The sequence below is a fragment of the Prorops nasuta genome, unplaced genomic scaffold (assembly GCF_024137725.1).
Source record: "Prorops nasuta isolate Cenicafe-Biocafe unplaced genomic scaffold, Cenicafe_Pnas_1.2 PNAS00007, whole genome shotgun sequence".
Taxonomy (NCBI): domain Eukaryota; kingdom Metazoa; phylum Arthropoda; class Insecta; order Hymenoptera; family Bethylidae; genus Prorops; species Prorops nasuta.
Genome location: NW_027116804.1, coordinates 4,884,135 through 4,895,295, shown reverse-complemented (window position 1 = coordinate 4,895,295; position 11,161 = coordinate 4,884,135). Strand labels below are relative to the sequence as shown.

General features: G+C 55.0%; 1 protein-coding gene across 1 annotated transcript; it reads left to right on the top strand.

The window, feature by feature from the left end:
- The first annotated feature begins 2,447 nt into the window (after positions 1-2,447).
- On the top strand, positions 2,448-7,978 carry LOC136774929 (uncharacterized). The gene is made up of 7 exons (XM_066729403.1): positions 2,448-2,731; positions 2,787-2,839; positions 2,897-2,949; positions 3,350-4,403; positions 4,451-6,379; positions 6,469-7,114; positions 7,168-7,978. The coding sequence occupies exons 1-7, from the start codon at positions 2,448-2,450 to the stop codon at positions 7,976-7,978; spliced, it is 4,830 nt and encodes a 1,609-aa protein (XP_066585500.1).
- Positions 7,979-11,161: the final 3,183 nt, after the last annotated feature.

Genomic DNA, 11,161 nt, shown 5'->3' with positions numbered 1-11,161 from the left:
TCTATAAAGAGATCTGCCTCACACGAGGAATCTTTCATAATTCCGATAAAACGAAACAAGTCTTATCCCACATCGACTCCACAACGGAAAGATTTCATAGGCAGCTCTAGAATTAACGTTCAAAGTCATTCATCGGATGATGAGCAGGAATATTCACAGTCGCACGAAACACAGTACCTGTCTCTGGAAGTTGAAGAGGAGGAGGAGAAGGTGAAGAAGAATAATGAATATAGCACGCAAGATTTAGCGAATCAAATAGAATTACCTGTTCATACATCCATCGGGCTGTAAAAAATGCTAATCGAACTACGATAAAGTCTGGTTCAATTGCATCCAAATATATAGAGTTGTTGACGAATAATGCTAAGGTTAAAATTGACAGTAATTTTGGAGTTAAGTTAGATAAAGTAACGAATAAATTGTGGCTTGCGAAATGTGCTTTTAATGTTGATGATTACAGTAATTTTATTATTATCGATAAGGAGTATTATCCTGGGACGAAAGGTCTATTTGAATTGATCTTCATGAAAGAACCTGAAGACTATACTAAAGATGATTTATATACTGTAACGTGGTAGAATACACGTTACAGAAATGCATAGGTCTTTTAGTTTCTCCTGTCCCCCTTAGCGCCTCCTGCGATCCCACCGGTATGAATGTGTATGTGTGTGTGTAGCCTGATGAACCTTCCGTGGAGCGACGATGTAGTTTTCCGATGTAGGAATATTGTAAGTGTCGACCACGGAAGGAGAGTAGATGTTTTTAGGAAATGGTATGATTGGGAATTGGGCGAATGTTTGTAGGATTAGGTGTAAATAGTATGATAGAAATTAAGAATATTTTATTTCAGGCTAAAACTAGTACTCATAAGTCTCCTCTGCTCCAACATGAGCTTGAAAACTGTTGTTCTCCTATCCTCTACGCTCCCATGCCCAAACGCCCATGATTCCCTCTCACTCTAACCTTCCCGCTGAGCGCGACTGTTTACGCGACGCTCCTACCGTCCCCTCACCGCAAGTCCCCGCTGAGCGCCCCACCCACTCCTTTCCCCTACCGCGCCGCGCCGCTAGCGCGCCGAGCTGCGATCTCCCGTGCCCGCGCTATCCCCGCGCCACGGCTACCGCTTCCCCGACCGCCCGACTCCCCGACCACTACTCGCCGACCCCGCACCGCAGAGCCCCGCCCGGACCTCACCAAGCTACGAAGCAGACGACACGGATAGCCGAGACGCTACGAAACCCAGGGAACAGTGCGAATGCGGATCCCAGTCAATTTGATAGGTGATAATTGACTGATAGATCGAGAGCATGCGCTGTTGCCCTGAAGAATAATGAAATCCTAGGAATTAGGAAAAGGACCCGGGGCCCCGGACGAACGAAGAACCAAGGACCGGGCCACTTCTGTTCTACAGTTAGAACTGTTCGCCGTGCCGAGCTTTCTCTCATATATTGTGTAAGAGAAACAGAAGGGTCGTCGCCGTACTTTGAAAGGAGCTTCGTCTTTTAAATACGGGCCCCTTCTTCGGAGTATTAAGTGGTTCCGACGTGGGATTTGTGGAGTTTGGAGATCGTGGTCGGAGTGGTCGCTGCCGTGCTTTCCCTCGAGCTTTCCCTGTCCCCGTGTTCCCTCAAGTTCTTTCCTCGTCTACCCCTGCTCACCCCTTTCCCCCTTTTTTAGTCCGCCCCCGAATAATTCCCTCCCAGCATTCCCCGAGTGAGAACCCGAAAAAACAGTGTATACGCGTATAATAAGTGTGCGTGAGCATCGGGGGAGGCCCCTCCTTGAGATTTCGTGGAATAAAGTGGTTTCCACAGACAATATTTTAGTGTTTCTGATTATTTGTGACACCCAGGTTACAAATTGGCGCCCAACGTGGGACCCCGCCGCGAGTGGAGTGCTCAATTGCCCGCGAGTGTACGGGTTTTTTCGGTTTCTCGCTCTTTAACGGTTTTCCTTTCCCTCTCCCCTCCCCCCAGGGCGACCGTTGCTTCCACCTCGAGTTCCCGCGCTCCGTCGTGTCGCGGGTGACAGGACGAGTGCTATATTTTTGGATTTGTTTGTTTTGAGAAGTGACTTAGTGAATTTGAAAATTTTGAATTTTGAAACTGTCGCCCGTTCTGCTGCCCTGCCCTGCCCTGCCGTACCGACCCGCCGCTGCCGCCGTCTCTCGCCGCCGCCGCTCACCGCCACCACCGCCAGACCCGACGCCCCCCCCCCCGGATTTGGACAGCTGGGATTACCTGGTCGGCGAAATAAGGTAGGTGATGAGCTTCAGTATTCCCTCTCCTTCCGATTCCCTCTTAAATAATTATCGCGACGTGGTCCGTGTCCTCCCTTTACAGGTCGTACTTTTAATTTTACGTTCGTACGGGCTCGAGCTAACCGGTTCCCCCCCTGCTCTTCGCGATCGACTTTTCAGGTTTCGTCGGCGGTATTTTTTCGGTGACATGTCCATCCCCTGGGAGATGGACATGGACGTAAGGGCCGCGGGGAATCAAACCGAGTCCTTCGACAGTGAAATTAGCGGGGATTCTTATTATTGGGATTCGATGCTCGCGCCGGACCCCCTTAGTTTACCCCCTTCGACTTTGACGTTTTCAGCTGATTATGATCTACCCCCGAGTGACCAGATACTGGACCCTGCTGCTACCCCTGTTACCCCGGCTAACCCTGCTACCCCCGCTACCCCCGAACCGAACCAACCCCCACCCCCCCCTCCCCCGCTTCTACTGTACCCCCCGAGTCGACCCAACCCCGCGAACCCCAATTAATAGATTTGTCCTTAGAAGAAATTCCGCCCACCCCTCACCGCTCTACCCGCCAACCCCGTCGGCCCGTGGTTAGTTTCTCCTCTCCGGTCGCGACGACCATTGCCGAAAATTCTTCGTGTTTTCAGGATTCGGCATGGACTGCGCCGCCACATCGGTCGAACCCCTTCCACCCCCTTTCGTTTACAGGTACTTCCGCGCCCAGATATGAAAATGTACCCTTAGCCCCCGCCGATGACCACCCTCCTCCCCTACCGCCCAAGCCCCCCCGTTTACAGGTTTCTCGCAACCAGGATCGTGTGCCAGCCCCCCACAGACTGCCCACAACCCTGTCAACGCATCCACCCTCTACATCCTACCGCTCTACCCCTCAACCCCCCCCCCTCCTTCCACCCCCCTCCCCCGCAATCCTCAGTTTCTTTGGAATTCAGCCTCGATTTTACATAGTACTTATACTATGGCCCCGTCCCGTCCGACCACCCCTCACCCCCCTCACCACTCTAGATTGCACGGACCGAAACAGCATGAAGCGGCGCCGCCAATGGCACGCCAAGCTTCATACCCAGTAGGTTTCAACGCAGAGTCTAGAGCCTCTCGTCTCCCCCCCACCTCCTTCTACCCCTGCCCGACCCAACCTACCCCTATCAAACACTACCCTTCGTAACCTGGACCCTTTCCAATCTGAACTCTCCCTATTTTCCGAAACCCTCACCCCGGAGATGCGTGCGTGGGACAGTCTGACCAAGTATATGCCCATTTTGACGGGACAGTTCGGCGAGGATTCACGGGAATTCTTAGCCGAACTGAACGAATTGATTAGAGGAAGAAGATTGACGGAAGATGCCGTCCTTCGTGCCCTCCCCGCTGCCCTTGCCGGTACCGCCCTGAGCTGGTACCGACTCGAAAGCCCCTCATGGACTCGATACCGCGATTTTCTCGACGCGTTTTCCAGGACCTTTGCCATTTCTCACCCCGCCCACGCTATTCGACGAGAAGCAGAAGCCAGGACGCAAGGCCCCCAGGAACGACCCCTTGAATTCTTGATAAAGATAAGGAAGATCTTGGAGAGAATGGACCCCCCGATGGATTTGGAACACCAATTAGACATGACCTACCACAACCTGCTGCCCGTTTACCGCCAGAAGATCGCCCGGGAAGGACTAAGGAGTTTTCAAGACCTGCTGATCGAGTGTCATCGAGTGGATACACGACGACTAGCTGACCGCTCCAAACATCCTGCCCCTCCCCACCCGTCCGTCTCCCTTTTCCCTTCCGAAGCATATAACTATGTCACCAACCCCCGCAATCCCGCTGCTCCAGTCCAAGCCGAACTAACCATAGTTCAAGGACATGAACCCAAAATCACTTTTCCTCCCAGCCCTCCCCCTACCCGTCACCTCTCCCTGCCGGTTGCCCCTACTGCTAAACCCTCCAAAACCAAACCTGAAAGAACCGTAAAGTCCCTGAGTAAAATAACCCCTCCCCCGCTCCCGACCGCCCCGCTAGACCCAAATCTACCCCTCCCTGGAAGTCCCGCCACCGGAGACCCGGACATGGAGAAAGCCCGCCCCCCTCCAGACACATGTTGGAACTGCCACCAGCCTGGACATCGGTTCCTGATGTGCCCACACCCTCGTGGGAAATTTTGCTATAGCTGTGGACAGATGGGCACATACACGAAGATCTGCCCCAACTGCAAAACGCGCAAGCTTCAGGGAAACGAACAGAAGGGAAATCGCTAGGACTCGGCGATTTAACCATCCCCCCCAAGAGTCCCCGAAACGCTGTCGATTCCCTCCCCGAACTCTCCCCCGCGACCCCCTTAGAACAGGACCCCCGATATTTTTTAACGCTCCGGATTGGCCAACACACTTTCCCGGCTCTCTTGGACAGTGGAGCGGCCCGTTCTTACTTCGGACGTCGACTAGGCGAAATTTTGAAGAATCATCTACGACCAATCACCGCCTACATCCAAGTGGCTAACGGAGCCGTGAAACCGGCTCAGGGAGAAGCCCGAGTCCGCTTCCAACTGGACGACCAGGACGAGATTCTAGTAATTCGAGTGTGCAAGGCCTTGGGATATGACTGCATCCTGGGAGTGGATTTCCTAGAAGCTTTGCAAATCACCATGGACTTCGCCGAGCTGACTTGGAGAACCCCGAATTCCTCTCCCCGACCCCTCCGTCCCTCTGGTCCCACCGAACCCCTAGTGAACCTCACCCTTGCCAGCCTAGCCCTGATAGACCCTACCCCGTCCGAAAAAGAGACCTTGCAATCCCTGTGCCGAACCTTCATGCCCACTACCGACCAAGCCCTCCCCCCTACTCCCCTTACATCCCACCGAATTGACGTCCAAGGCCATCCTCCCATCAAACAACGTCCCCGTCGCCTCTCCCCCGCTATGCTCAAAGTCGCTCACTCGGAAATCCAGGACATGCTGGCCGCTGGAATAATAGAACCGTCCAGTAGCGCATGGAGTAGCTGTCCTGTGATTATTAAGAAGAACAATGGAAAATTCCGCTTCTGCATCGATTACCGAGACGTAAACCGAGTGACGAAAAAGGACGCTTATCCCCTGCCCAATATAGATGCCATTTTAGATGGACTACGCACTGCCCGGTATATCACCAAATTCGACCTGAGCCAGGCCTACTTTCAAGTCCCCGTTGACCCCGATTCCCGCGAAATTACCGCTTTTACCGTCCCCGGAGCTGGCCTATTTCAATTCACCCGCATGCCCTTCGGTCTCACCAACGCCCCCGCCACTTTTCAACGCCTGATGGACCGATTAATACGCCCGGAATGGTCTACCCACGTTTTTGCGTATTTAGACGACATCATCGTCGTAAATGAGAATTTTGAAGATCACGCAAAATACGTGGAAGCCGTGTTGAAGGCATTGAAGGCCGCGAATCTCACAGTAAACCCAGAGAAGAGCGAATTGTGCTGCCAACAGGTATGCTACCTGGGATATATAATCGACAAAGACGGCTTGAGAGTGGACCCGGAAAAGACTGCCCCGATTCTTAAGTACCCTGCCCCGAGAACTGTCAAAGAATTGCAACGCTTCCTAGGAATGGTGGGCTGGTACGCCCGATTTATCGACAAATTCTCCGAATTCAAGGTTCCCCTGACCCAATTATTGAAGAAGGATGCCCCTTGGCAGTGGGAGAATGACCAACAGACTGCCTTTGAATCCCTGAAGTCCGCCCTGTCCTCCAACCCCGTTCTCCTTCGCCCCGACTTTTCCCAACCCTTCATCCTCCAGACCGATGCCAGCAACTCTGCGATCGGTGCGGTCCTAACCCAAGTAAGCCAGGGAGCGGAGCTTCCGGTGGTGTTCGCGAGCCGAGTGCTAACCCCCGCAGAAAGGAACTATTCGACCACGGAAAAAGAATGTTTGGCGGTCTTGTGGGCCGTAAAAAAGTTCCGTCCATACATCGAGGGTACGGCTTTCCGCGTAATAACTGATCACAGTAGTCTGCGGTGGTTGCAGAGGCTGCGCGATCCCACCGGAAGGCTCGCCCGCTGGGCGCTGGCCTTGCAATCCTTTGACATGACCATTGAACATCGCAAAGGCTCAGCTAACGTCGTCCCCGATGCCCTGTCCCGTATGTACCCCTCCCTGACCACTGCCCTTGCCACCATCGGATCCTCCCAAAACAATTGGTACCTCACCCGATAAAAAACGTCCGCGAAGCCCCTTGGAAATACCCCGACTGGCGAGTCCAGGAAGATAAACTATATTATCATCGGCCTAACCCCCTAATCGAACCCGCCTTAGAAGACACGAATGCGTGGAAATTAGTTTTGCCCCCCGAAAGCCGCCCCAGAGCCCTCAGCGATGCACACGATCCTCCCCAGTCAGGCCACTTAGGAATAGAGAAGACCTATGCCCGCCTTGCTCAAAGTTTTTACTGGCCCGGAATATACCACTCAGTTGTGAAGTATATTCGGACCTGCCGCCCTTGCCAAACCCACAAACATTCCACCCAAGGCCCTCCGGGATTGATGCGTGAACGAGTAGTGGAGGAACCATGGACGTTGGTAGCTGCCGATATAATGGGGCCCCTTCCGCAGAGTAAGAATCAAAACAAATATCTCTTGGTCTTTCAGGACAATTTCACAAAGTACGTCGAATTGAAAGCTCTGCGGAAGGCGGACGGGAAATTCATTGCCTCGGCCCTCTCCTCTCTTATCGTTCATCGCTGGGGTTGTCCGACGTTTTTCCTTACAGATAACGGCACGGAATTCGTGAACAAGGACATCAAGGCCCTAACGGAAGCGTACGGAATAACCCAGATCACCACCCCCCCTACCATGCCCAATCCAACCCCGTCGAGCGCGTTAACCGTACCCTTAAAACAATGCTCGCGATGTACGTCGACGGAGATCACAGGGAATGGGACAAAAAATTAGAAGCCCTCCAGTTCGCGTTAAACACGTCCACCCAGAGCTCCACCCAATTCTCCCCCGCTTTCCTCAATTTCGGCCGCCACCCCCTCCCGATTAAGACCCTAATGAAAGAGCCCTCCCCGACCACGTACGAGCCCCGAGACACGGTAACCTGGGCCGACAGAGTGCGTAATTTAGGACACTTGCGGGACTTGGTCAAGAAAAACCTCGGTGAGGCCACTCTACGCCAAGCTGCCCGATACAACGAAGGACGACGGGACGTCACATTCCAGGTGGGCGACCAAGTCTTGCGGAAGTACTATGTACTCTCGTCCGGCACCCAGGGTTTCACCTCCAAACTCGCCCTTAAATTTATCGGTCCCTATACCGTGGAGACAGTCCTATCCCCCGCCGTGTACCAACTTAAGGGTGAAGATGGTACTCTAGTACCGCGAGTCCATGTCAAGGATTTGAAACCCTACCACGCAGCTTCCCCCGACTCACCCACCCCGACCGAATCGCCCACCCCCGTCTCTCCCCCAGTACCAACCACAGGACCGAAGAATCAGCGCAGGAAAAGAACGAGACCGGCAGGACTGCGCTCCAGTAGGGAGCCCTCGCCGGTGCCCGAGCCGCCTCAACGTCCTCCCCCCATACCGCCCCGAAGTCCCCCGCCTATACCGCCCCGATCTTCTCCCCCGCTACCTCCTATTCCTCCCCGATCACCGATTCATTTACGACCCCGAGTCCCTTCCCAGCCACCCCTAAGAAACCCCCGACTCCGACTCGCCCAGGCTGGTCCGAAACGTCGATGATCTTCCAACTTGGCAGCAGCAAATTTTCTCTTCTAGTATTGTCCCTCGTACCACTAGAACTACCGTAACTGCCCCCGCCGCCCGGCGAACCCCGATGAACCCGTACTGAACGCACCCCTGATCGCCCTGCCACGATGCCCCCAGCCACGAACGACCTGCCCCGTCTAGCACCCCCCCCCCCCCGGAGAAAACTAATACTAACTTGTATTTTGCTCCGTTTCAGGATGTTACCGCACCAACGAGTTGGACCCAGGAGGATGCTGGGCCGGGAGGGTCGCGCTCCGCCCGGGAGCCCACCCAAGTCCCTGACCGCATCGCCCCCGACCCCCTTTAGCCCCTACGCCCCTTTCGAGCCCACCCCCGATATCTTCAGCCCCCCCGCGGACTCCGGTGTCGAGGCCGGCGGTCTCCAGCCCCTCCCGCCGATCACGGAGGAGCTTCGCCGGAAGCTCCACCAGTCGATGCGGGAGGCGGCTAAGCCGCGGAGTTACCGGCGCCCCACCGCGGAGGAATGGAGGGAGGCCCGGACCGCAGTCCGGGAGATTGAAAAATCCCTGGGGGCGCTGGCCCCTCCGCGCCGTCCCCGACATCTGGAATTGGGGGCCGCCGACCTCATTGCTCCTGCCGCCCCGATTGCCCCCGTCGTCTCCCTGGATCCCCCTCCCCCTACACCCTCCACCAGCTTCCACCGTCCCTCCCGTCGTGCCCTGTTCCCCGAATTGCCCCCGTCACCCCGTCATATTCCATCCTCCCTTCCCCGTCATGCGGGTCCCCCGTCTTCCCGTCCGCCCATTCCCCCGTTCCGTCCCTCGACCACCTCTTCTCCTCCCATCCCCACGGGTTCTCTCCTCCGCCCGCCCGCTGCCTCCATGTCTCCCCGTCCCCTATTCCTTCCTTCCACCGTCCCCGTCCGTCCTCCCATGCCCCTCCGAGCCTCCCCTCGCCGCCTTGTCCCTGCCCCTTCCCTGATCCCTCCCCTCATGTCCCTCAACATCCCCGTTCCTTCCCAACTGTCCCAGCCAAGCCCTCCCCGTAGTCCCATGACTCCCCTCCTGTCCCTTCAAGCCGTCCCATCCTCCTCCACCACCTATCCTTCCCTCCGATCCTCTCCCGTCCATTCCCTTCCCGCTCCCGCTCCCCGTCCCTCCCCCGTCCTATAGCAGCGTGGTGGCTGGACGCACCCCCTCCCGCTTGCCGCATCAGCCGGGGTGTTGGGCTTGCGGGGGAAGCGGGCATACCTTCCAAGAGTGCCCGCTCCCCAACCGCATCCTCTTCTGCCACCGGTGTGGCTGGGAGGGGGTGTCCACCCACACCTGCCCTCATTGTTGTCCCCGCCAGCCCCCACCTTAAGGGTTGTCTGTCCTATATGTGTCTATCCTCCTGCACTCCCCGTTATTCCCCGCTGCCCCTAGTTGCCCCGATCGCCCCGTAACGTCCTCGCCCTCCCTGCCACGTCTACCCCGTCTGCCCCAAATCCAGGCCCTCCCCGACGACCCCGCCAATAGGCCCTGATTACGCCACCGTCGTTAGAACAATGATCTTTAGTAAATTTCAGATGAGGATGAGGACAATAAGGCGCTTATAGCGGGATGTATCGTGTATGATCGGCCTCGAAGGTCGCCCGGGAAATGAAGCATCGAGCCGCGGCTTAGTAATCTCCTCCGGGGGCTAGAATTCTCGTACCGTCCGTCTCAATAAATTCCGGAAATTAGCGCATGTCCCATCCATATATAGATTCTAGTTCGCGAATGTCCACCCCCCTTTCCCCGATTCGAGCTGTTGCGGCTTTGGACAAGCCAATTAATTAATAGGAGTGATATCCCGGTTGGGGCAAAGCCCCCCGGTTCCAGGCATGCCTCCCACTTCTCCAACCAGAAGCTCATCGCCGGCCACGCTGTCCAGGTAAGATCCAAACATTTAATTCTTCTTTATTTTCTTGTTGTGAGTGAGCGTGCGGTGATTGGAGTTGCGCGACCAGCGTCTGGGTTGCAGCAATCGGTTTTGTCTCTTTCGCGAACTAGCACTCGTCGGTTCCCGCGCCGCGCATGAATTCGCCCCTCCCGTCCCCTAAGTCGTGGCCCCTGTATTAATTTTATTCTTTAGTATCACAGGATACTATCTTTAAGTATTGGATCGGTGGACGACCCCACTGATTCTCCCTTCTGTCCAATAGGACACTTAAAAAATTTGTGTAATTGGCTACTCGGTCTCGGCAGCCTGGACCTAGCGCAGCGGCGCTAGAGTCCAAGAACAAGTAAAGGCGTAAGACGCCATAAAAATAAGATTGTATAGAATCAGAGGCTACGGCCTCCAGAAAACCACCTTGTATATAGTAGTTCTAAGTATATTGCCCCCTGTACATTGTTCTCCCCACCCCGCTCGCACCCTATAGTAGGGGTTTTTATAGAAAATTAAGAAAATTGTCTAAGGGGATCCCTCTCGTCGATGCCTCACTAGAATAAGAATAGTTAAGTATAGCTTAGATAAGTGTCAAGCCGATTGCCCCCCCCCCCCCCCGAGGTCCGAGCTAAGTGGGGAGGAGTTGTAACGTGGTAGAATACACGTTACAGAAATGCATAGGTCTTTTAGTTTCTCCTGTCCCCCTTAGCGCCTCCTGCGATCCCACCGGTATGAATGTGTATGTGTGTGTGTAGCCTGATGAACCTTCCGTGGAGCGACGATGTAGTTTTCCGATGTAGGAATATTGTAAGTGTCGACCACGGAAGGAGAGTAGATGTTTTTAGGAAATGGTATGATTGGGAATTGGGCGAATGTTTGTAGGATTAGGTGTAAATAGTATGATAGAAATTAAGAATATTTTATTTCAGGCTAAAACTAGTACTCATAAGTCTCCTCTGCTCCAACATGAGCTTGAAAACTGTTGTTCTCCTATCCTCTACGCTCCCATGCCCAAACGCCCATGATTCCCTCTCACTCTAACCTTCCCGCTGAGCGCGACTGTTTACGCGACGCTCCTACCGTCCCCTCATCGCAAGTCCCCGCTGAGCGCCCCACCCACTCCTTTCCCCTACCGCGCCGCGCCGCTAGCGCGCCGAGCTGCGATCTCCCGTGCCCGCGCTATCCCCGCGCCACGGCTACCGCTTCCCCGACCGCCCGACTCCCCGACCACTACTCGCCGACCCCGCACCGCAGAGCCCCGCCCGGACCTCACCAAGCTACGAA

What these genes read in the sequence shown, in the direction of transcription:
- LOC136774929 (XM_066729403.1), top strand. Translation starts at nt 2,448, where the DNA reads ATGTCCATCCCCTGGGAGATGGACATGGACGTAAGGGCCGCGGGGAAT. An exon ending in CCCCCTCCCCCGCTTCTACT is followed by an intron (nt 2,732 to 2,786) that starts GTACCCCCCGAG and finishes ATTTGTCCTTAG; the next exon opens with AAGAAATTCCGCCCACCCCT. An exon ending in CCTGATGTGCCCACACCCTC is followed by an intron (nt 4,404 to 4,450) that starts GTGGGAAATTTT and finishes ACATACACGAAG; the next exon opens with ATCTGCCCCAACTGCAAAAC.